General features: G+C 29.8%; 1 protein-coding gene across 1 annotated transcript in view; it reads left to right on the top strand.

Annotated features, from left to right (window-relative positions):
- Positions 1–27,784, top strand: part of Mctp (multiple C2 domain and transmembrane region protein) — an 880,976-nt gene that overhangs the window by 347,211 nt on the left and 505,981 nt on the right. The window contains exons 5-7 of the mRNA XM_075359495.1: positions 1,615–1,757; positions 14,528–14,607; positions 25,012–25,120. Coding sequence (XP_075215610.1) covers positions 1,615–1,757; positions 14,528–14,607; positions 25,012–25,120 — 332 coding nt within the window. The remainder of the gene's footprint in view (positions 1–1,614; positions 1,758–14,527; positions 14,608–25,011; positions 25,121–27,784) is intronic.

Consider the following 27,784-nt stretch of genomic DNA (forward strand, 5'->3'; position numbering starts at 1 on the left):
ATTAAATCCTCTTTGTTGTTTACTTCCATTACTTTACTTTTTCCTATATTTATTTTCATTCCATACTCTTTCATTTCTTCCTCCTGTTAATTTTTAAAACACATGTGAGCCATTAGTTAGAATTATCAAATCATCTGCAAACATTATGTAACTTATTCTTCATCTTCCTGTACTTATTCCTCCTTCTCTTTCTTCTTCCTTTTTTTATCTTCAGTGTAAATGTTGAACAGTGTCAGTGAGAGAGAGCATCCTTGCATTACCCTTTGATCTAAACCCATTCATTCAGTAAGTAGTTCTTACCTACTTTCATTGCTGCAATTTGTCTCTTGTGTAATACTTTAATTAATATTCTGTCTTTCCATTCTACTTTTTTCTGTTTAAGAATTTCCCAATTTCTTCCATTTGACTCCATCAAAGCCTTCTCTTTCTTTATGAAAAATTAAAACATTACTATCAATGTTTATCATGAAATTACATCAATAAGTGGAACAATTTCACATCCAATGAATGTTACTTCACTGAATTCATCCAAATTCATTACTTAAAATCAAAGTTTATTCTGTTTCCCTAATAAGATGGTATGAGTTAAATGAAAATAATCCAGAACCAAGATCAATAATAATAATATCTATTATCATAAACTATAATAATTTTGTCGTAATCTAAACTCGTAAACTATAATAATTTTGTCTTAGAAGATAATGGAAATTGAATATTTTTAACAATTTTTTTTTGTTTAATTTGGATTTTGTTTTTAAAAATAAATATTTATCATTGTTATAAACATTTGTTGGTATTTGTATTTCATTAATTATTAAATATATACACCAAGAGCCATATTAAACTATCTGGTTTTGTCACAAAATATAATTCAAATAATAAAAGTTGTGAAAAAATCATTGACTTTGATAAACAGATTTCCCCCACCAACTTTTAAAACAATTCGTTAATTGCCCTATAGTGAAATAAATGGCAAAATGCCTGAAAACAATTTCTTTTATCGTTACTTACGTATTACATAAAATAAAAAAGTATAATTTGTGAAATCTATAACAGTTGTACAATTTTTTTTTAACATTCGGTCTGTGGCATTTGTCTGGTTTTCATATATATATATATTTTGCTGAATTAATCTTTTTAAGATTCATATTATTCCTCTGCACTGGTGGTTTATATTATTAACTATATTACATATACAGTGTGATCATTTTCTCATGCACACCTTGATACTATACACAATACTCCGACTATGGACAATAAGATAGAAATACTCACATTTGATTCGATTCATGGAGTGTAGTTATGCACAAACGGTAATGTCTTACAGCAAGTATCAGAAATGTATACCATTTTCCTGAAGGAAGGTCCGAACTCTTCGCACCATAATTTTTGGTACCCTTCATAGGACATCAGGGCTAATGGAATTCATCTCTTGCTCTTATTCTTGGTTACCCAATGTCAGTGTGCTCAAGACCAGTAAGTGATATGCACAATATATTTGTAAATAAATATGTAAAATGATGATAAATTTTCAATTGCGATTAATAATGTTTTTTAATTTGTCATTATTTTTAAAATGATTACACAAAATATGAATATTTTTTTCTGTTACAGGAACAAGTGATCCATACGTCAAATTTAAAGTAAATGGTAGAATGCTTTATAAAAGTAAAACTATTTATAGGGATTTAAATCCTGTTTGGGATGAGAGTTTTACTTTACCTATTGAAGATCCATTTAGCCCTATTCATATAAAGGTAATTGAACATTTTAATTTATAAAATAATAATTATAATTAATAAATTATATCAGTAATAATTTTAAGAATTGTCATTAAAAAAAAAAATTGAATTATATTTTAGTAGGTTTATTTTTTATAACCGATTTTTACAGAAGTGCTGTAAAAATCTGTTATAATTAATTCATAAATTGTGTTTAAATAGGTATCAAACAAAAATTGATTGTATTAAAATATAATTTGCCAGTCAGTCAAAATTGCTTTTTTTAAGACTACATCAATATATTTGGTAAGATTTACTCTATCATATGTTTGAAATAATTTTACTTAATTTGTTTGTATATTATATATCAATCTGATTCTATAGAAACAGTATTCTTAATGTCAGCAATTCTACAAACCCTTGGCAGAACCAACAACCTATTCTTGCACCAACCAATGATGAAGAGTGATTAATTAATTCCTTTTACAGAAATATTTTTTTTCTGGCAAATAATTTTTCTGTAGATTTATTCATAAATAATAAAGTTAAGAATCACACTTTGGATTTATAGATCATAGTTTATCTTTATCAAGCAAACTTTGATGTAAAACAATTATTATTATTTTATAATTATAATCCTTACCTTACCAGGACTGTCATAGGCTACATAAATATGTGTGTATATATATGTTTAAATAAATTTAAAAAATTTGAAAAGAATAATTATGTTATATAAGAGTACAAATAACGCAGCAAAATCAATACGTCCAATGACATGAACAATATCATTTCCAAGACATAAGAAACGGAAAGTTAACAAAGTACATAGGCATTTTAACCAAATCATATTGGCATAAAGTCTTCACAAATCTAATAGCAATGGTCCGAAATTTAGGCGCTCGCACTTCTACATTACCCTGTCATGTAATGATCTGTATTGGCCAGATATCCTAATTTTTTTGACAGTCATTTTTTTTAATTTTTAATAGGTTTAAAACGTTTTTGGTCTCATATTACATCTCCAGTGACTTAGGGAATATTTAATTCATAGAAATTTCTTTTAGTGTGATAACAACCAGCACTGTATCTTCTGAACAGATAGACCAGTTGTTGGGATGTCAGCTTATATGAACATTAAGCTGAATGGAGTAGTTATTATCGAGCTGAAAACGTTATTCTATTAACTGGACTTTAATGGAATGTTACTTTTAAGAAAAATTCACTGAGACATCTGTTTAAAAAATCTACTATTCATTTTGATTGAGCCTATTACCTATTAAGACTTTTCTCAAAGAGCTACATGTATATAGAGTTATCAACATGAAGAAAATTGGATTTATGCATTGCTGTTATCACAAGTATTATTAATTAATTAATTAACTGTCACCCTGCTATTATTATAATAATAATAACTGAATGAAAAGTTTATTTAGAAAAAAATTTTACAAAATTATTAGAGTTGCAAACACTAGAAAGTTCAGATGTGTACTAATATGAAATTAATACAATTTAAAATATGTTAAAATGCAATACTGTTCAATGTTATAAATTCATCCTTCTGACATTTATATCACCTTGTGACTCATCTTACATCAGAATTTTGGATATGACTTGATAAGAATTATAAAACACCATGTGCACACAATGTACTTAAGTTTAATTGTTCTACAATTATATCTGCACTTAGTGTTGTTTACCTCAATAAAATTTGTATTTGTCATTTTAAAAGCAGCTATCTCGTTTATTATCCACAACCAAAGATAGTGTTATATACCACTAGAAATTAATTTTTTTTTTGTGCAGAAAGAGAAACAGTTCTCTAAAGATTCCCACAGCCTGTGCTGTATGTAGGATATATCAGATTTCTACTGACTAAAAAACCTCCCCACACTTTACTGTCCTAACTAAACCCAACTATTGTTTTTTCTTTTTTTCCATTGGAGGAGGGGAATGCTGTGTCAGCCGCCACCTGTTTGTACAGATGGCAGTGTCGGGTACTCACCGACTAAAATCCCTCCTCCATTACTAAGCTAACTTAACATAAATTAACTTAACTAACATAACCTAACTTAATACAAACTAACAATTGCAGGATACAGGATACAGGATACAGGGTCAGGGTCAGGGTCAGGGTCAGTTAACTGGGAAGGACTGTAGTAGAGGATACATGTGGGGACTTTCTCACAGGAATTTGTAGAATGGCTTAAGGTGGGGACAGAAACAAACAAAATGTACAACAATATTCTAACTTGACTAATATAATGTAAATTAACTAATATAATCTTACTTAAGTAAATAAAAGCCTAACTAATATAGCCTAACTACTAAGCCTAACTACTAACTTATACTAACTAATTACATTAATATAACTTAACTGACTAGCGTTTGGAGGCCAGTTGTTGGGCCACTAATTACATTAGTCGAACGTGCAGTGGTGTAGTGCTCAGAGTGCTGTAATGGCCAGAGATATTATTGCGCAAAGTATAATTTAATAATCGCCAACACCCAGTTTAAAATTCATAATAGAAGACTATACTCATAGAAAAAGCCGGACTATATTGCATGGTATCAGACAGATTATATTATGGTTAACCAAAGATTTAGAAATTAACTCGTCGACTGCAAAGCATATCCAGGAGCAGACATTGATATCGACCATAATTTAGTGATATTGAAATGTAGATTTGGGTTTAAAAACCGTAAGAAAAGGTGCCAAATGAATCGGTGGGATTTAGAGATGCTTGAGGAAGAGGAGGTAAAAAATATTTGTGAGGAGTACATCTCAAGAGGTCAAGTAAAAATGATGAGGTAGAACAAGAATGGGAGGATGTTAAACAGGAAATTATTAAATCAGTAGAAGCAAACTTAGGCGGAATAAAGAGAACTGATAGAAAACCTTGGATATCAGAGGATATATTACAGCTGGTGGATGAGTGTAGAAAGTATAAGAATACTAGCGATGAAGAAGATAAAAAGATGTATCAAAAATTAAGAAACACTATAAACAGAAAGTGAAACTGGTGTTATAGAGGAAGAAGAAGAAGACTATGAAGAGGATGAAAAGAGAGATCTGAATTTAATAAGAGCATTAAAAGATTTGAATGGGAGAAAGGCTCCTGGTATAGACAGGATACTGCAGAATTACTGCGCAGTGCAGGTGAGGAAGCGATAAATTTATTATACAAACTGTTGTGTAATATTTATGAAAAAGGGGATGTTCTGTCAGACTTCAAAAAGTGTATTGTTGTCATGATACCAAAGAAAGCAGAAGTAGATAAATATGAAGAATACAGAGCAATTAGCTTAACTTCTCATGCACCAAAAATTTTAATAAGAATTCTGTACAGTAAATCAGATGGGTTGATAAAGTTACAAATGAAGAAGTGTTGCAGGAAATTAATGAAGGAAAAAGAAGAATTTTTAAAAATACAGCTAAAAGAAGAGTCATACTTATAATCCACATCTTAAGGCATCCTGGAATAGTCTCTTTGATATTGTAGGGACAGGAAGATGGGAAAAATTTTCAAGCAGGCAACGTTTGGAATATGTAAATCAAATTGTTAGGAATGTAGGATCTAGGGCATATACCGAAATGAAACGACTGGGACTAGATAGGGAATCTTGGAGAGCTACATCAAACCAGTCAAATGACAGAAAAAAAAAATTATCACAGCTATATAAAGATAAAGTATTACTAGAGAGTGTTGCTGGACAAGAGTTATGAAATAGGAGTTAGTTTCTTTCCTTCCTCTAAAACATAATTTACCAACTAATGATTGAAAAATTACATCAAAAGAATATACGAAGTGTCTCGGGAAATGTTTGCCAAATTGATAAAGGAACTGATTCTGGACATGAAATAAAAACTTTCATATGGACAAATGCTGTATCTCGTTTCATTTTCTCCTCTCTCCACCATTTTTTTTATTTTAGCAAAAATTTATATCTACAAACGAATCGTGATATTTTAATCAAATTGGGCTTATATTCACCCGACATCTTGAATAAAATAGATAAGTTTGAAAATTTTACCTTGAAAAATTCTAATAAGGTGACTATTTGAATTTGTTAATCATTAATAGCTCCGTAAATATTAGGTTATCAAATTATATTTTATTAGATAAAATGTTACGCCTTTTTTATTTGAAAAAGTTAACAAAAATTCCAATCGGCTGAAAGCAGCTGAGGTACGACTGGATCGCAAAAATTATGCAGTCTAACAATTTTGTCTCTGTTTTCATTTCCTTCTCTAACTGATTTATAAATTAAAACAATTTTTGTTCATATTTAAAAAAAATATAACAGATAAATTAAAATGGCTTTTAGTACTCAAATAATTTAAATAAAGTAATTTACTTTTTATCGACGTATTTATATTTATTACGTCGATATTACTATTGGTGTACACCAATAGTATAAAAAAAAGAAAATTAAATACAAAAAAGTAAACTTTTATGTTCATTTTAGTGATTAAAAAGAAATATTCACACATCCACACACGCTTATCGTTGTACAATGTAGTTTAAAAATTCACGTAACCATAATTAGCCATAATTTTTAGAAAAAATGGCGCGAAAATAATTTCTTACTTTATCCCATCATACGGATGCAACTATCGACATGAATGTTAGTGTTAGAAACCTTTTTGGTGACGGTCTTCCTAAAAAATATTTTACGTTGATTGTATTTATCTATTAATTTTCTTTGTAGGTTAGATAATTTTGAAATACTTAAAAATATGTCATGATCTTCAAATGATTGTTCTGAAATTCGTTCACCCAATTTTAAGTGTAGATTTAAATCCACACTTTTGGCAGGAAATACGAACATTGTTGTCAAAAATTTCTCAATTCAAACAGCTAGTTTAACGATATATGGTTTTCTTAGTTGCTAGAACTAAGTATAGCGGTATATTCATTTATACATACATTTAGGCTAACGTAATTATTAATAAACGTACTGAAAAACCGTTTGCAGGAACATTCCCATTTTTATACATAATTATATACATTGTTGCACGCAGGAAAAATAGTTACGTTTGATTAATATACATTGAATCCTTTATTATTTTAGATTAGAAATCGTCTATTTTTATCACTCTTTTTTCCCCGTGGGCCGGACATAAAATAAAGTAAAGCTCAGCCCAGGGGAGTGTCCTTTGAACTCTAAGAAGCCTCTCCCTACCTACCGACAGTAGGTCTGGAATGGAAAATCGGCCCCCAGGTTGGATCTTTTACATCCCTGCCTCTAATCCCGAGGGAGGGATAACCGAGCCCGACTATGTCGTCGTTCCCCCCGGCAACAGACAGAGACTCGATCTTTTCACTCTTTAGAACGTATAAAAATAACTATTTAGAAAACAGGTTTGAAATTGTTTTATACTCCATAAGATATGTATACTTGTGTAAACATATTTTATCCATACATCTGTATACGTATATCGTTCTTTGAGAGAATTCAAACCGTTCTCTAAATGTCTTCTTTTTTTTTTACTATTAAAATTTACTTACTGTTTCAGTAAATTGAAACCGACTGATTATTATGATACCAATCATACAAAGAATAACTAATCAAACAAAGAAACAGTAAACAAATCGAAGAACCAACAAAATGAAGAATTTTGACGATGGAAAATACCCTAAGGCTGCAAATTTCTCGGAGAACTTACAGAGCTATATATACAGCCGCCTGTTATAGCGGGCGGCGTGGTACGTTGCGTGCGAGAGAGAGATCGATAGGACGGGTGGAAAAGTTAGATACTCATTCCTTTACGAAAACATCTCGTATAGCTCCGTATACTTATATAGTATGCAGTACATAGTCACAGTTGTTACAACTTATATCGTTTATTTAATCAAAAATACTAATTATAAATACTAGTAAAAAATACTTTATTTTTACGAACGAATGCTGTACGTACTCTAATCATATCCTAATTACTTTATACATTTCAAAACAATAAAATAATATCATACGCATGACATATTTTACAACCAAATGAAAATTAGTAATTATATGAAATGGATCAGTAAAATATTATTACCTGACCTTCCTAAAGAACCAGAAAGTGTTCTCGTAATTGATAACGCCTCTTGCCAGAGCCGGACGAACAACCCGTTAGTCCGTGCCGGGGCACGGAGTAAAAAATCTAGGGGCGCAAAATTGCCAAAACAAAATGAGAAAAAAATCGCAACGGAGTTTCTGAATTAATTAAAACATTTTCTGAAAAGAATTCTAAAAAACAATCTAATTTTATGTACTAATGACCACAAAACTTTCAAAGTACTACTCCAGTAAACTACATATGTAAAAATCAATGTCTGGGAACCTCACTCTCCCACTCTCTCTCAATCCCTCTCTCGCTCTCACTCTCTCTCTCTCTCTCTCTCTCTCTCTCTCTCTCTGTGTGTGTGTGTGTGTGTGTGTGTGTGTGTGTGTGTGTGTGTGTGTGTGCGTATGTGTTTGTGCGCCGTACAGAGTAGAGACCACTGCGCCTACGGGTACAAAATTTGACACGAAAGTGGCCCAGGACTGGAGCCGAAACGCCTCGAAATGATATTTTTCGATATTCGAAGTAGATTTTTCGTTATTCAATGTTTTATCGATTTTTTTGCTCTTTTCAACGAAATTCCATACTAAAATTGTTAAAAGTCCGGAAGTTGAACAGGTACAGAAAAATCTTTTATACCACCGAAACGTTACTTAATACCTTCTACGATGAGACCAATTTCAAATCTGTACTATAATTAGACGCGTGTCGGTAATTAATTAAAATAAGATCTCTTTTCGGACGAAATGCTATTTTTCCGTAAAGTCTTTTTGTAAATTGCGGTAAAAACTTTACTATCTGTCATAAAAAAAACTTTTTTTTTCACAAAAAAATCTTCAAAAGCTGACTTTCAAATAAAAGAAAAATTATTCAAATCTGACGAAATTTTTTTGCAGTCGTAATTTTTAAAATTACCAGCGTTAAGCATGTTCTGAATTATTTCTGTTAATTGTTTTTTAAAGGAAATATTTTTAGTGAAAATTTATCATCAATTACCCTGTTACTGTTGAATTACCCTGTTGTTTTTTGGACGTTCGCTACAAAATGTAAAAAAAATCATATATGTTTTTACTTTTGAGCAATTTTTTACTTTTGCACGGAGCGGTTCAAAGACTAAATCCGACCCTGCTTTTTACCACAACGTTTTAACTGAAAAGGCACCGATATCTAACATCACCAAAATTGAGATGATATCTTGGATTAAACAAAAAGGAATAGAATTTTGTGAGAGCTCCCTTAATCCGTAATTATATGAAATAATAAAATCAAACAGTGATTCGCGCGCTACCTTTTGGAAGACATGTTAGGAAAAGAAGGCCATAATGTGTTACGTCTGCCTCCATATCATGCAGATTTAATCCCAATAGAAATGATATGGGCAGAAGTAAAACAATACATTCGCAATCGAAATACGGAATTTAATATTGAAAGAGTGAAAAGTCTGTTTGAGGAACAAACCAATTTAATGGGACCGGAAGACTGGATACTGAAATATGATCACGTGATAGACATAGAAAATCAATATCGATCGTGAGAGCCTTTAACAGACAATGCTTTAGAGTCATTTATAATTAGATATAGTGATAGCGATATTTATACGTGTAATAGTGACAAATCATTTTTTTGAAGAAATCTGACGAATGTATCATAGACGCAATGTAATTAGAATAAAGTAACGGCAATAAGCTATTTATGTTAGTAATTATAATTAGTAATAATAATTACATTAATAAATTGCAAACCAAACCAGCAGTGTGTTGTTGTTTAAATAAAAAAAAACAAAAAAAAAAAAAAAACAGTAAATGTTTAAAAAAAAAAAATTAAGTTAATATAAGATATTTTCATGATATTATTCAAGAAATAGCGCGGTAAGCCAGCCTTCAGCCTATATGTACAGCAATACACCTCCCGCTACATCATTCTTAATTCTGACAATTTATCTTAACAAAGTTTCCCTACATATTTGTAATAATTTTCTCTTTATGAATTATATCATAGTGGCTTTTAAAATTGCTCTCTTTACAAACCGCTATGGAGTTTCTACATATTAAACATAAAATTTTATTTTTTCCTTGAATACAAAAGTACTCTACTTCTCAATTTCTTGAAAAATGCGATGCTATTCTTCAATTGATCGTTTTATGCTCATACTTGTGGAGGGCTTGTGCATCGTTTTAATAAAATGTCAATTAAACACTAAACAAAGAACACTACTTTTTAAACCAGATGAAAAAAAGAATCTGGTTTTTTAAACCAGATTTTCAGTCTAGTTTGCACATAACAAGTGCAAACTAGACTAGAATGCAGCATTCGTTTACTGACTGCTAACAAATAGCGTCCAACTCTTCTGACATTTTGTGACTTATTATTATGCACAAAGTTTAACTGTTCTAAGTTATACTTTTCTGTTTTCTTTTAGTTTTCTTTTTCTGTTTAGCCTCCGGAACCACCACAAGATATTTCTTCAGAGGATGAATGAGGATGATATGTATGAATGTAAATGAAGCGTAGTGTTGTACAGTCTCAGGTCGACCATTTCTGAGATTTGTGGTTAATTGAAACCATGATCAAGTATTCAACGATCTATATTCAAATTTTTTTTTGAATATAGTAATTCTAGCTGAGAGTAAAAAAAGATATAGAAGAAACAATGAACGGCATGGATAAAGTCCTGTGCAAGAACTACACATGAAAATAAACAAGAACAAAACGAAAGTAATGAAGTGTAGTAGAAATAACGAACATGAACCACTGAATGTAAAAATAGGAATTGAAAAGATTGTGGAGGTAGAAGAATTTTGTTATTTGGGAAGTAGAATTACTAAAGATGGACGAAGAAGGAATGATATAAAATGCTGAATAGCCCAGGTGAAATGAGCCTTCAGTCAGAAATACAATTTGTTTACATCAAAAATTAATTTAAACGTCAGGAAAAGATTTTTGAAAGTATATATTTGGAGCATAGCTTTATGTGGAAGTGAAACTTGGATGATCGGAGTACCTGAGAAGAAAAGATTAGAAGCTTTTGAAATGTGGTGCTATAGAAGAATATTAAAAATCATTTGGGTGGATAAAGTGACAAATGAAGAGGTGTTGCGGCAAATTGATGAAGAAAGAAGCATTTGGAAAAATATAGTTAAAAGAAGAGGCAGACTTATAGGCCACATATTAAGGCATCCTGGAATAGTCACTTTAATATTGGAGGGACAGGTAGAAGGAAAAAACTGTGCAGGCAGGCAACGTTTGGAATATGTAAAACAAATTTTTAGGGATGTAGGATGTAGGAGGTGTACTGAAATGAAACGACTGGCTCTTGGAGAGCTGCATCAAACCAGTCAAATGACTGAAGACAATAAAAAAAAAGTATTCAAATCGGTATAAAAGAAACTGCCTTTTCCACGATTTGAGTTAAGAAAGCATAAACACACGGATGTGCAGAAACTCGATTGGGAATGGCATGTGAAGTTGTGTGGGCAATGCCAGTACAGCAGGAGGGAGAGTGTGATGCGTTCAAGAACTGAGTAGAAGTGGGAATTCAGTTACCTTCTAACATTGATATAGTTAGTTTATCCACTGTACATAACTACCGGCGCTTACAATCAGTATTTTGCAATACTATTTTTATAAATAGTTTTTTCAAAACTAATTTTGTTACATTAAGGAATTTGTACTTATAATTTTAATTAAAATATCCAGTGTTGCCGAAAGTTAAATAAAAGTATTGGTTATCAATCTTGGTGGGTCGCAGAACAATTACCGGTGGCCGTGTGTTTGACATGCCTCTTATACAGGGTTCGACAACTTTATGCAGGCATTCCTCGGTACACCAATTCCTTGTAACTGTCATCTGAGTTTCCAACACTACTCACTCTAAAACTTCTCTTGCACTAAAAAATACAGCCACCATTCTCTTCTTCACTGATCTGGATTTTCAAATACCTGTAGGGTCTCCTCATCTTTGAACAGCTACACTTTGTTCTGAGCTTTGGCCAGGATGTCATAATAGTTCAGCCAACTTTTTCCACCTGTCACAATACTGTTCACATGGGGAGATTTTCCATTTTCAAACTTATTTTGCATTTCATAGTACTAAGAAACACAGTGCGCTAACAAATCTTCAGTTAAGTTGTGGGCCTACCAAAGGGTATAAAGCTTTGTAAGTTGAAGATGATCTCACAGAATATCACTAACTGCTAGTGCATTATATCCCAAGGAACCTCTATTTGGTAGAAGGTCACACCCCTATCTATCTCGAGCCTTTTTTTAAGCAGCAATGTTTCTCTAAGTCAGAACTAAAGACTGTGCCGGTCTTGAAGACACATGACCTTGGAATTCCCTTAAGGCCAAAATTTCCTCTTTCAAACTCTTGGCACTAAATATTGTTGTGAGAAGAGACAATCCACTTCGAGCACAGGAGTCATTTTTTCTAAACACTGATCTCTTAACCCACATGTAAAATTGCAGCACAAAATTGCCTGGTAATTAGTTTTCAACCACAGTGACATCACTACCTTTTTTTCACTAACACAGCTAAAAAGCAAATGACACTAACCCAGTGACTAGAGGGCTACAGTAAGGTTAGGACTTGTCCAAACAATTACTACTTGTAGCTGCTTGTGATTATCCATTCTGTTGTATTGCAAAACTTTCCTAGCGCACTTTTTATTTATATTCTGTAAAAAAATGATTGATTAACTTGTAATTTAGTGATTACAATATAAAAAATGAAAAAGACATATTTTTAAGCTTTTTAACGTGAACAAAAATAGTAATTTTATTAACTGACTTTCCTAGCGCACTTTTTATTTATATTCTGTAAAAAAATGATTGATTAACTTGTAATTTAGTGATTACAATATAAAAAATGAAAAAGACATATTTTTAAGCTTTTTAACGTGAACAAAAATAGTAATTTTATTAACTGATTAATGAATAATTGTGTAATTAGTAGCAATGTAATTGAAATATGCAATGAATTGCCAAATGAAGATTTTATTTTGAGGAATATTACCCTTATTTTGGTATTTTAATAAATATTTCAATCAATTAACTTCAAATTAATTTATTTTTCTTTAAAAGAAGAATATTATTATCAAAGGAACAGTTTTTGGTTTTTATAATAGTGGAAGGAATAAAGATTAATTTTTTAATTATTAGACATCTTTCGTTTAAAGAACGCAACATACTTTCACTGATATATTTTTAACTAATTTTATGATAGCTTTTCATTCATATTCTTTCTATCCTTAATAAAGGGTTATAATTATTTAGGTATTTAATTGATTGATCATTTATTACTATTGTTTTTTGTTTTTTTTTTAAATTGTATGACATTGACAAGGAAACCTCGAAAGGCAGATTTGCTGTATCTATAATTAAGAGAAAAAATAAATAATTAATTACAAAATTTCATAAAGGTAAACTAATTCTTTTAATTTTAATTGAATCACTTCTGTAACATTATTGCCAGCCTTCCTTTTTTTTTTCAAATTATAAAAAATAATATTTTAAATATTAGAGCCGATGTTCTTGGCAAAATGGTTGCGTCTCAACCTTTCATCCAGAAATCCTAGGTTCAAATCCTAGTTAGGCATGCCATTTTTTACTTACACAAAATTCATTTATCATTCATCGGTGACTGTAATGGGCATAATTCTGTGGTTACTGTACAAATAAATATGTAATATTTTACTAAAATTTTATATTTGTTTTAAAATTAGTTATTTGTTTATCCCATCCAGTTAAGTATTTTGCTGTAATATCATATATTTACTTGAGAAAGCTGCTTGAAATTTAAATTACTCTGATGATGCATAGTGATGTAACGCACCATTTAGATTATACCCTATTTTCCTTATGATTCTGTTTAACCAAGCTCATTATCCATATTTTATTACCCAATTTCAAGTCTTATATTTACTTTGCTCTATTTTAAAGAATGACTACATTACATAATATTTTATGAACACTATAATATCTTTTCAAGAAATAATTTCTAACTATACAAAACAGTAACATTATATTTATTACTATAAATTGCTAAGCGTAATTTAATGTATGAATCATTATTTTATACAAACCAGCTAACTGGCTCTTAACTAACCCTAATTTTGTAAATTCAAGTCAAATATACTGTTCTGTCAGGCAAAAATTTAGGTCAAAAAAGAAAACAAATCAATTATAATTATGAAAATCAGGTATTCTAATCTTTTATTTATTATTTTTATCATTAATTAACCACAATAGCTAGAAGTTTGTGTGTAACACACAACCAAGAAGCTTATGTTTGAGTGTAGGGTTTGTGTAACATGTTGAGATAGATTAGTTTAGTATAATATTTGGAAGTCTCCAGATATCATTGCAGCTTTGATAAATACTATTTTTTTCAGGTACTCTACTTTATTAGATATCGTCCAGGAATTATGGTGATATACAGGAAGGTTGGGTTATTTACAGAATTATAAATAAGTTTTTTATTCACGAACACTTTTGTATTTTTATTGGTTTGTCTGCATTCTGAAACAAGATTATCATGATAACATAAATTTTCTTCAACCAATAGTTTAGTGGATAGTAGTGCACAAGAGTCACAAGGAGTCTGAAAGGTATGATGAAATTTCCCAACATGCTTTAGAACAGCAACCAAATAATGTTATTTAATCCCTCCAAAATATTTATTAGTGTAGTAAATATATTTATATTTTGTGTTTTAATATATTTGTATTATACTGAATTTTACCTTTGTCAATATTTTCAGGTATTTGATTATGATTGGGGTTTACAAGATGACTTCATGGGTTCTGCATATTTAGATTTGACAAATTTTGACCTTGGAAAGTAAGTATAAATAATTTATTTTTACAGGTTTTACTACCTTGGTAAAACTTCAATGCATCAAAAAAAAAAATATTTAAAAATTAATCAGGAGAAATGTACAATATTTGAATCTATAACAAGCAAATATTTTGTGATTGTTTTTAAAACAGTTAAAAAAATATTATAGTTTAATTTTAGCTATAATAGTTTTACTGATAATCTTCTGTGGTAGTATTTTTCCATCCTCAACAACAACCTTACTCATGAATTCATTTAGGTCTAACAGGGCTACTAATTTTTAAATCAATAACTTTTACTTAATACAGTTTTTTTTCATTTATATTTAAATAATTGAGGTACAAGAAGAACCAGGCACAAACGAAAAACCTGTTTTCTCTCAGATGAATGATGTTCTTTCATGTTAATGGCCAGTCCCTTTGATGATCTGATTTTAAGGTATCGTTCCCAGGATTGATCACTTCCTATTGTTTAAGAGATTACATGATTGTAACATGGCCAGACTGTGTTGTAGTTAGCTTGCTGGCTACTAGATCACCTGTTCAGGGTTTGATTTCTACAAGAATGTGACATTTTTTATCTACTCTTTTATTCATCCCATCTTTCTTGTTAAATACATGTGTAACTTATCCAAGGTTGTAATCTTAATATTAAACAGCCAAAAATAATACAAAGTACTTTTGGTTTATTGAAAAAAAAAGACAACAGAAACTATTTACTCCTTACTATCTATTTTATGGTATTGTAACTCCAAAATGACTACATCAGTTTTCATGAAAAAGATATAAAACTGTTCATTGTAAGCTATACGTTTCTCTCAGTATTGTAATTTAATAAAATCATTTAAAGATCCTTTTTAAAATATTGTTTCTGAACTTTGATACCAATTTACCATTAGAAAGAGAATTCCATCATCAGATATCACATGATTTCCTTATTCCTATTTTTTCATAATTTATTTATTTATCCAGCTGCAACAGGCGAATTCCCAGTAACAAATACTGATGGATGGTAATACATTTTTTGTAATATGTGTGTAATGCCATGCCTGACTAGTACTCAGACTTGCAAATCTCAGATGGAAGGCAGTGATGACATCACCATTCCGCTACAGAGATTGATAAATAAATTCAATAAGACTTTCTCCAAAAAAAAAAAAAAATATTAATTCCTTCATGCAACTTAAACTTCTATGAATACTTTGTTGTCCTGGGTGTATGCTTTGTTTGGAGAGGTAAAAACTAAATGCATAGTAATGATAATAACTAAAAGTAAAAATAAATAAATGAACAATTAGAAATTTATGTAAAATTAAAAATAGATGATAGATTACAATAAAACTCAAAAGTAGTACTAATAAGATGAGGTTAAGAATAGTTTATTAAGCTGGCTGATGGCTGATTCAAATTTTCCCTAATAAAAAAAATCAGATTATGTTACTACATATTATTATATCTACTATATAATAGACCTATGGTCGTAACATATAGTCTACTAGATTCGTCACTAATGAATTATTTACAGTGCAAATAGATTTCATAATTTCAAATTAATATTGTTAATTAAAAAAAAGCAGGTTTTCTTAAAAACATCTGCAATATAAATATGGTTGACTGGGAGTCCAGTGTAACTACTGATATATATGAAACGTAAGCACTACCTCAGAAGGATTAATACAAAAATTAAATAAAGAGTCGTATATAAAACGCAACCCATCTGCATGAGTAGGTACATTTTAATAAAAAATCTGATGTGGACATCACATGACTTCCTTGTACATGTATTAAATTACATATACACATTTCTTTTAAAATGAAAAGTACATAAAATTTTGTTTCATTAACAACTTCTGATATTTTTTCTTTTTTATTATTATTATTATTATTATTATTGAATTATTAATTATTGAAATATTTTTTTTATCATGAGAGGTTAATAATTATTAATAAATCAATATATTTAAATTAAAAAAAGTTAAAAAAAAAGAAGGAGATGAAGTCAGATTTGAACCAATGTCCCTTCCCCTTCTAAGATCCAAATATTTCATTAATTAAAATTGTATTTGGCTATAATTCTGGAACCAATGAAAATAAGTACCACTTATGACATATCGTTAAAAAGATCTCAATGAGGTCTTATTGCTGCAGTTAAGAAATGTCCAAAATTCAATTTTTTTGGATTTTGGTATTTTTTTGACACTTTTGATCCAGTCAATTACAATCAAAAGGGAAGGTGCACAACTAGATGTTACAACAGTCTTAAATCCAAAATTTCAACATCATATGGCTAATCGTTTTTGAGTTAAGCAAGATACATATGTACAGATGTCATGCCAAAACTAGTCAAAATGGATTCAGGGATGGTGAAGATGGATATTTACATTGAAATCTGAAAACTGGGATTTATCATGATCACAATACTTTCTTAACTTCATACAAGGAAGTAAAAAGTTATTCGTAAGTTATTAAATTAAATATTTTATTTCCAAACTTTCAAATACCTTATACTATAGAGTAAATGCTGTAAGTGGTTGCCATCTTCATGAATACATGCTTCCACTCTTTTCACTGCATTTCTTGCTACTGTTTTCAGAGTTTGGGTTGATATTTAAATAGCTTATTCGATATTGACCTTCAGTTGATCAAGTGTGTACGGTTTGTTGCTGTAGGTTTTTTTTTAAAGTAACTCGGAAGAAAAAATTTGGCGCAATCAAATCTGGAGATCTTTGTGGCCAAAGACATGACCAATAATGCGATCACCAAAAGATTTGTTAACAAAACCAGAAGTTGAATGTGCGTAATGTGATGTTGCACTGTCATGTTGCGACCACCAGTATCGATCTTGCTCTTCCAAGAGAGCAATTGTAATAAAATATTCAGATATCATTCTATAGTTTCAGCATTCTGCAGAAAAGAGGACCAATATTTTTTTTCTGTGATATCACACACCATTGTCGTCCATCTTCTGCTGGTGCGATTGTTTGTTGATATGCGTGGTGATTTTCAACACTCAAAATCCTTCTGTTATGGTTGTTTACATAGCAGTTCAGATAAAATCATGCCTTGTCTGTGAAAAAAAATTAATTCCATAACATAAATACCCTCATGCATGAATTGACAAAACCAATGACAATATTCTAGTTGTTTTTCTTTATCTGGATCAAGAAGTTGATGAATTGTTTGAATTTGATATGTCATAAGCTTAATCTTTTTGTTGTCCGATGAACGGTTGATTCTGGTAAATTAATTTCATTTTACAAGCATGTAATTGATTTTTTGGTAAGGCGTTAATTGGTCTTTGTTTTAAATGACTGTGTCTGTATTCAACACTGTCATTGATTTTTTGTGTTACTTGTTATTAACAGAACCTATCTCTCTAAATTTAGTCATTGACCTCAAAATTGATGTCTTGTTATGTCTTGTTGTATCATAGTACTTACAGCAGAAGGATTCTGGCATTGCAACCACTGGTCATGTGCTAAATTACAATTCAAGAATAAAAACACATTGGTTTTTTGAAGACACTATCTTCTCTCTAACAATGCCCTGAGCATTATGTTCGTTTTGTTATGCCTATCAGTAGCAGTCTACTGTATGGGTGCGATGTTCACTTGTTGGGCAAGTCCATTCCAGTAAAACATAGGGGAATTGGGAAGTCAATCCAAATATTATAGAACGCTGATTGGTGGGTTGTATTTTACATGGTACACTCTGTATATCTATATTAATAAATAAGAATAAAAATTATGATTTTGTCAAATCAAATTAACAGTTGACATGATTTTCTTAATGTTATATAATTTAACAAGTTTATAATAATTATTTATTCTGTTGTGATTTGAATATTAGATACATCACAAAAGGTACTGTGCTTTGGTGTAGAAGAAACATGATGTGATATATAACTTTTAATCTGATTTAACAAAATGTATTGCAACAACAGCAATTTTAGTAATATTAATACATACTAACATAAAATTGTTTGATTTTGAACTGCTTGTTCAAAACTGTATTGAAATATACAGAATATTAATTAAAACTTAATGATGCTAAAGTTGAATGTAAACATTAATTTATCTGAATGTTTCAAATTCACTTACCACTTACATAAGGTTTTAACGTTACACACATACTGATTCAGTAATGAATTAGGACTAGAAAAGACAACAAAAAACAGAAGACTTTTAGGACCTAAATGTAAAATAATCAAAATATCTTAAGATAAAATTCAGAAATTTGAAAATAATAATGGACTGTCTAAGAAAAGGAAATTAGGCCCTTCTGGATGATTAAAAAAATTGAGAATAACAGAGCAATAAAAAGAATCTTTAATTATTTTCCTAAATTAAAAGCTATAAATAACTGGTTTCAAGAAATTGAAAAAGATCTAAACATTAAAGAAGAAAGAACTTTGAACTGAAATACTTCCAGAAATAAAATTAAGAATTTCAAGAATTTTCAGGAAAACTAAGAGGAAAAGGCAGAAGAAAATTTTCCAAAAGCAGGGAACAAAGCTAGTTGAAACAATAAATGAGTATGGGCAACAAAGGAAACCAAAATGCAAAGTAAAGTTGTTTTTTAATACGATCCATAGATGGTTCAAATGGGAAAAAACTAATAATTATTAGATGAGTATACAACCAATTGTGATTTATTACTTCAAGGAAATAAATTTATATTGCAGTTTATAACTATTTTAATATTTGTAATCTGGTTGTTTCAACTGACATCATCTACATTATTCTACTCACTGACCCATCAGTATCTCTTTATAGGCTTGTTAAATGAATAGTAGTAATAATAATGTTTTAGTAGCACAAAACTAATTTATGAATTTGTAATTTACTCTACTTTTTTTTTTATTGTTATTCTTTATTCTCCATTGGTTGTTATTAGCAACTTATAAATACTAACAACTTGCATGAAGCTGTACTCTAGAATTATTTAATTAATTTTATTGATTTATGCAAACTGGTTCATTAAATATTAATTCTACCAAAGATATTTTATCCTTATTTCACACCATGTAGATTTCTTGGATGCTATTTCCTGATATATTTCACAGATTGTAATACCATCAGATTTTAAGGAGAAACTTTTTTATTATATTGTGATAAAAAACCCATAGAATGTTTATAAATATTTACAATAAAATTTGTTATAAATTTTTTCATCTATTTTAGTCTCTTGGAATTGTTTGTAAAAGTTCATTAAGGTAAATACATCACAAAAGATTATTAAGAAATTATCAGAGTTTTAATCAAAATTTCAATAATATTTTTTTACAAAATTTGTATTTTTTTCAGTCTTTTTTAATAAAATTTAAGTGCTATTGACTATTACGTTAATTGTTACAAATAAATTACAAAAGCATGCACTGAAACTCCACTCAATATTATTTAACTCTACAAGAACTGGTTTATTAAATATAGCTTCATCTATTGGCAGTTTTCCTTTATTACAAACCCTCTATTTCTAAGTTACAATGTAACTGAGGTTACTAAGGCGAGATTTTCCAATTGTTATAAAACTCTCAGTGGGAAAATCAAAATATTTTTGTACAGTTTTGGGATAAAATTTTAAAAATTTAAATTGTTAAATTTTTTATTGTAAAGTTATTAGATTTTTTTTTACTATTTTAAACATTTTAATTTAAATATATTTCAGAAAAAAAATTATTATTTTTTAATATTTGAATATTTTTTTAATTCAGTTAAATAATTAAAAAAAAGGAGATTGCAAGAAAGTAATAAAAGGAATTAAATACAAATTTATTATTTTTACTATGTTTCTTTCTTAACTTGTATTATTTTCTACACATGCGCTAATCCATAAGATATAATTATTTAAAATCTAGATTAATTTTATTTCACCAGAATTTTAATTTACAATTTACTGGAAAGTTAAACAAAATTTTAGTATTTCTTCAATATTATTTAAAAACTTCAGTTTTTATATTGTAAAAAAATAGTAATATTTTCTGAATTTTGTCACTTTCATTGTGGTTTCTTCAAAAATAAAGTTTAATCAATTTTCATTATAGTTTCCCTTTAATAAGATGGTAGCAGTTTTATTCTTCACAGATTATTCTTCACTTTCATAAAAATTAAACTTTGATTTACATTTAAATAATGTAATGAAAAATCAAAAAATTACTAAAAATTGTTTTATTTATTTATTTTTTTTAATGTTAAAGGCCTCCCAGACTGGTCTAATGATTAATTCATTGTTGCAAATCAGTTGTTTAACAGCTGATTTTCAAAGTTGAAAGCTCTGAGGTTCAAATATTAGTAAAAAATATGGGTTATTGAATATTAGACTTTGGATACCAATGTACTTCAGTGGTTAGGGTTCAATTAACCACACATCTAGGATCGTCGACATGAGTCTTTACAAGATTACACCTCATTTGCATGTTATGCATATCATTCTCATCTCGCTGGACTGTGGTGGGTTGCTTGTTCACTAGTTACTAGTTGAACAGATTATAATGAACTCATTAGGAAAATAAAAAATGCTAAAGCTCAGCCAAAACTTACAGCAGCGTACTCTTTTTAATTAAATAGGATAATTATTAATTGATAAATTATTATATAAGAAAGGATTGAAATATGATCATATAAAAAAAGTTGTAAAAAAAAAATCTTTAAAATCCTCTACAGCTCAAAAATAGTGTATATTGAGATACATCATTTTTTGCTTAGGGCAGCAGAGTAGACCTATAAAAACAACATAAATATTTTTTAACTTTATTAACTATTATTGTTCATGTGCAAGTAAAGTAATTTTTTATAATTTTTATCTTTAAAAGACATATTGTAATTAATTTTTAAAAAATTAAAGATTTTTAAAACACAATAAATTGTGTGTAATCAAAATGAATAATCACGTGTAGAAATTATGAATATAAAAATGGAGTTACAGATCAGTGTATTAGGATCGACTGTATTAGAATAACAAAACTTAGAAACCATTAATAATCATATTTTAGATATTTTCCTATTAAGCAAAATAATATTACCTCTCCTGAGAATTGGGATCCTAGCAGAGGCTGCATCCCTGGATTATGGATAGGAGAACAGCCATCAGGTATATTGGTTAGTTGTGAATAGAGAAATACTCTGAAAAAGTAGTCACAGACAGGCAATGGCGTTGTCTGAGGCATGAAGGAATATTATCAAGGGAGATGAACAATGCTTTATAGTGTTACAAGCTGATAACAACACCGTAACATAGCAAGTATTGTTCACCAGAAAAATAAGCCTACTGACCCCTCATGGGCAATCACAGAAGAATACAATAGCAATGTGCAGGAATTTAGAAAATTTACCAAGAGACTCACATCATGATGCCAACAAGAGATCAGCTGGAAATGAAGCATATGGTCACAAAATTATTGGTTAGTGGATTTGCCATACCGTTGAAAAGAAAAATAATTCTTGAAAAGAATGAAAAATTTATTTCATCATTGTTTCTTTTTTAACAATCATTGCTAATGATGTATATTACAGTATGAATTGTTAACAGTTAAATTCGATTACAAAATATCATCAATCTTATTTGTTTACTATTGGAAAATAGCCATTATGAACCAATGGCTAGGTTCATAATAGGCATAATAATGGCTAGGTATACTTGTGGAACAAAACTTCAGTTCCGTTCCAAAATCAGTATTGTTTTGTGTCGAAAATATGATTACTGTATGTAATGTGATGAAAATATGATTACTGTATGTAATCATATTACATACATTAATATTATTGTACTGTAAATAATAAAGTACGTAACAGTATACAATACTGTGTACAATAATATTTACGAGTATGTACATTGCTGTACATAAATATTGTATATTGAATAAAATTGGATTAGTACATTATTGTACTGTATGTACATTACACACTTGAGTATATTAAACCATTAAACAAGATTTGTTAGCTATTGGTATAGTCTTCTAATTGTATCTTAAACATTTGTTGTTTTTTTTTTTTGTTGATCAAATAGAAAAATGTTTACTTTTTTTGTTTAGCCTCCAGAAACACCGTAAGGTATTATCTTCAGAGGATGAATTAGGATGATATGTAAATGAAGTGTAGTCTTGAACAGTCTCAGATCAACCATTCCTGAGATGTGTGGTTAATTGAAACCCAACTACCAAAGAATACTGGTACCCACAACCAGTATTCAAATCCATATAAAAGTACTAGGATCCATATAAAAAGTAACTGCCTTTACTAGGATTTGAACATAAGAACTCTCAACTTCGAAATCGACTGATTTATGAGTTCACCACTAGACCAACCGGATGGGTTGGTCAGATAGAACAATATTTTATTATATAAAATAAAGCATCATCATACTAATAGCACTTAACTATGAAAATGTAGTTTTGAAATGAAAATTATAACTTTTCACGTGAACTGGTTCTATATCTAGCTTCAGAGCAGTTACTACCTTTAGAACAGTTACTTGTTTTTTCAGATGTTTTAAAAGTCTTAAGCAATTTGCCACTGGCTGATATAATATTAAAAACTGCCAGGAGTCATGTTTTTAACCTGACATCAATATTTTTAAGACTAATATTTTTAAGAACTGGGAAAGTAGCCATATTCCGGCTGCTTTCCCAGTTGGTAGAGTGGTGATCACCAGTTCTAGCTCCTCCAAGGTAAAATTTCTGGAGACCTTTAGGGTGTCTGATGAGATATATATTTAGGTCGTTTAGTCTGTACAAAATTCACTTACCAGAACGATGAGGGAACTTTGACAAACCTATTATTCGCTGAGCTATGGCTTGAAGCATAGGATGCTATAATATGCATTGAGTCGAAGGCTTATCAGTGAAGATTTTTGTAAGGAATAACCAAGCTTTCCGACTACTATGAGTAAAATCCTGTTTTTTGATAGTGTATCCATTTCTAACTGTATCGAGAGAGCTCAGCAGTCTATCAGCTGTGGCAGAACTTCCTTACTCATTAAACTCCTAGTAAAAATCCTCAATCCTTGACTCTCTGGAATATATAGTTCCTTCTATAAACTTATCACATGCAGGCTTTTGCTGAGGACATTATGAGACTGGTAAATCAATGGTAGTTTTTTATTGTAGGAGAAATGAACTTGATTCTGTGTTCAAGCTTTGTGATAAAGACCTCTTAATCAGCTTTTTTAAAGTTCAGCTTGATGGAGAAAATAATCTGACCAGAGATATCTGGATTCCAATGGTGATCAAGAAAGGCCTATCCTGGGAGTGGGGGAAAGAACTCTCCTACCACTGCCATGAGTTTTAAAGATTTACTGCAGGAGTAGAAGCACAAATCTGGTGAGTAACCACGATATCACCAAACTGAGTAGAAAGACTTGCATCCTTTGCAACTAATAATAATAAAAAGTTGTTCTCTTTCAGCCCAGGAGGTTAGGATTCTGCCACTATCATCAGAGTATCCCACAAAATAAAATAACTCCTCAACAAAAAGGACAGGATCTTCAATACTGGAAAGCACAATATTTGGCTATAAATATTAATAGCCTCCTCCTTTGCAAAGGAGGTTTATAAATATTAACTACAGTTGTTTCAGATACTTTTACTGCCAATATAAATAGATAGTCATCAGAAGCTTTGTGGATAACAGACACTTTTAATGGATACTGGCAAAAAAGTAATCGAACTACCCAGAATGAGTTGCATGTTACTGGATAATATAAAATTTTTATAATTTACTCTGTTTAATTGTATGAATGTAGATCAAGATTGTTTGAAACTTGGTCTAAAGAGGTCCTTCTTTATTCCTAAGGAGGTCTTTGAGAAAAATAAACAAATATTATTTTTATAATTTCCTAAAAAGAGATTTAAAAGAGGATTTGAGACTAGAATAATTAGAAACTTTAAACTTGACAAAGGTGTTTCTCTTTACAGAGTAAGCTACCATTAAGAATGATAGATGATAATCCAAGCTGTTATGAAAATATGTCTTGGATTTTCTCTTTAAACCATTCTAAAAGATTTTAGATTAATTAAGAATAAAGTTAAATCATCCCTAAGAAATTTAAGATTAATTAAGAGTGGAATTTATAGTTTCCTTATATTTTTGGGTTCAGATCTGATTGAAGCTTAAATTTTCTCTTTGAGTTTCAGCAAATAATTTTTTTTTTTAATTTATTCTTCCCTTTTAATCACCCCTGAGTAATGAAAAAAAAGCATGAATTCCCTAACTCTTGTGGATATTTGTAATACAACAAATGAAAATTAATAGTTTGGCACAAAGATGCTGGTTATGAATTTTCCTTTAAAATCCCCAGTACAAATCCCTATTACAACTATGATTTTTTATAAGATCATAACATGCCACCCATGTAAAAAAGTGAATGTTAATTACACCAGTAACTTGTAACTAACTTGAATTTTCTTTTACAGACAATCAGATGTTGTACTAACACTATCAGATCCTGGTAAAAATGATTACCTTGGTGAAATCCACTTATCTGCAACATTATGGCCTAGAAGTCAAGAAGATAAGGAACAGGTAAGTTAAAACATATTTATAGTAAAAATTAAATAATTTAAAAAAGTAGTTTATTAAAGTAAAGTAAAGTGAAGTGAAAATTATTTGTAAGACCAACTTTCTAAGAAATAGGTATTGTAGATGATATTTGTAGTCATGATTTCGTCTGTATTTACGAACTTTCCTAACAGACCAAAGATTAAGTTAATAATTAATAAAATGATGCAAGCCACTTCAAGAAACTTTGCAGGGAAAAAGTCTAAAACCTGATGTTTATTAGTTAGTAAAAAGTTCCTGGATTACATTACAGGTATTGTGGTGAAAACAAACTTGATAATGGGGCTATCACTTTACTGCAACCATACAGGAGTTCTTCCCTCATTTCTTCCATCTTAAGGCTTTCGTTAAAAAAAGATTAACATCATAATTTTCAATTATGTGGTAGCCTTCATCAGTGACTTGTGTTGTGGTTCTATCTGAAGTTGTTAATCGTTCTTTTTTTATCGCATGTTTATGTCAGTGAAAAAAGTTTATTAGATTTTACCTGAATCTCTACATTTAATGTATGGGTGTTATTTAGTTTTGGGATATGTACTTATTCTGTCAGTACATCCACTGTAGAAATTAAACTGCACATATCCCTCCCTTTAATTTTTGTCTTGTTTGGTTACTCTTCCTGGTAGCTTCTTTCTAATCATTTGTTACATCTTGGTGGTAGCTGCGTAATATTCTGCTGTAGTTGATAAATAATTCATTTGCAGTCTCGTTATGAACATGTGTGTAGTAGCTACATTTATATGTGGTTTCATATTTATGTAGCATTAAAGCTAGTAACTTTTTGAAAGATTATTTTATTTTTGTTCTTTTAATCAAGCTAAAGATCTTATTAGTTTTGTTATAAAATAGTGTACTGTTACCTCAGATTTCACAAAATCTTGTTTACAAATGCTTATTTTATTTTTGTAAAACATTTTGAGATAATTAACCATTTCTTATCTTTATAAAATTTAATTCTTTTGAAAATGAATATAGGAAAAACTAAAGTAATGAAAGTAAATAACAAAGAGGATTTAAAGAGAAGGATAAGAGAAGGGTAAATAGAAAAAATAAAAAATTACTGATATTTGGGGATTATGGTGATGAACTATCTCATATTGCAAGAGAGTGGAATTTACCAAAAATCAATTTTCTTTAATATGAATCTCTTTACTTTTGCAACTTTTTTGTTGTACACTACATTTACAGTGCATTCAAAAAGTAACTATACAACTATATAAACACGAATATATGTTACGGACTGTATTCTGTGCATTGTGAGTAATGCTTTTTCTGTAAAGGTTGGTAATCCTGCATTGTATTACCAATTATGTCCAGTTTGCTTCTGCAAGCAGTTGGTTATCTTGAAATGAGATGTATCTGGTCCTTTGTTGTTTAGTGTGTGTGTGTCTTCATCCCCTTTGAAAGATTGAGACCATGTCTTTTTGTGTCCATTCAGAATGGTGTTAACTTTAGAACAGCGAATATTTTTCATTGTATACTTCTTCCATGAGCATTTAAGAAAGAGCATTTCTTCTTCCATAAGAAATTTAGGAAGACAGGAGTGGTAAAAAGGATCATGCGCAAAGGTAAAACCATCAGTACTTGATAGTTTGAAGACATATGCAGCATAACTCCAAGTCCATGAGAAACTTGTACAACAGAAAAACATCATTGTTGCAGTTTTAATGATCCGAAGATTATGATATGTATAGTAATATCCATAGTTAGCCTAATATTTTACGCAGAAACAATAATGAAATCATTCTCCAGTTCATGATAGAGCTAAGTGAGAACAAAATTAATAATGCTTGACTTCAATAAGATGGTGTGACTGCACATATAGCCAGGAGTCCATGATGTTTTCAGAAATTGAATCAATTCTAAGGACGTGTGGTCAACTTATTCTCTGGACTGAAGCTACTGGAATTTTATTTCTGGGATTATGCAAAAAGAAGTGTTATTGAGGAAACTCTTATAGCCTCCAAGAACTTCAAACTACTATTCTTAGTTTCACCAAAAATATTCTATCTGAACAACAACTTGTAAAAATCTTTGAGAACAAGAAGAAACATGTACATCTTGTATGTGTAGTTAATTTGCAAAGTGTACAATAAAGATTCAAGGTAAAATGGAAGAAATTGTGACCAATTTTTTACTGGATGATTGAGGTGCTGATATCTTAATAGTAATGAAAGATGTTAAGGTCATTGATGAATAATGGGATGACATCTTTCACCATCATTTTTCTTAGTATAGTTCCAAGATGACTATTTTCTGAATTTGTAAATTATTAAGTTATTAGATTATGATTCCAAAGATTTACATGACTCTATAATCAAAAGTGACAACAGCACTGATTTAACAGTTATTTCCCACTTCATATTTGTTCATTTATTATATAGATGGTTTTTGAAATGATGAAAAAAAGAAGATAATGCTTCAGAAGACTTCCTCTTTTTAATGTTTTTAGTGTCATTAAATTTAACATATTTCATACAGTTTTTTTAATGTTTTTACAAACATCCATATTCATATCGTGTATGAAAAAAACAAGATTCATAAAGCAGGCACATAAGCATAAAAAAGTTTATGAATCATGTTAAAATTAAAATACTGTAAATGAAATATTACAAGATAATTAATTTG

This window comes from Lycorma delicatula, chromosome 3 (genome assembly GCF_047948215.1).
Source record: "Lycorma delicatula isolate Av1 chromosome 3, ASM4794821v1, whole genome shotgun sequence".
In the NCBI taxonomy this organism is placed as follows: domain Eukaryota; kingdom Metazoa; phylum Arthropoda; class Insecta; order Hemiptera; family Fulgoridae; genus Lycorma; species Lycorma delicatula.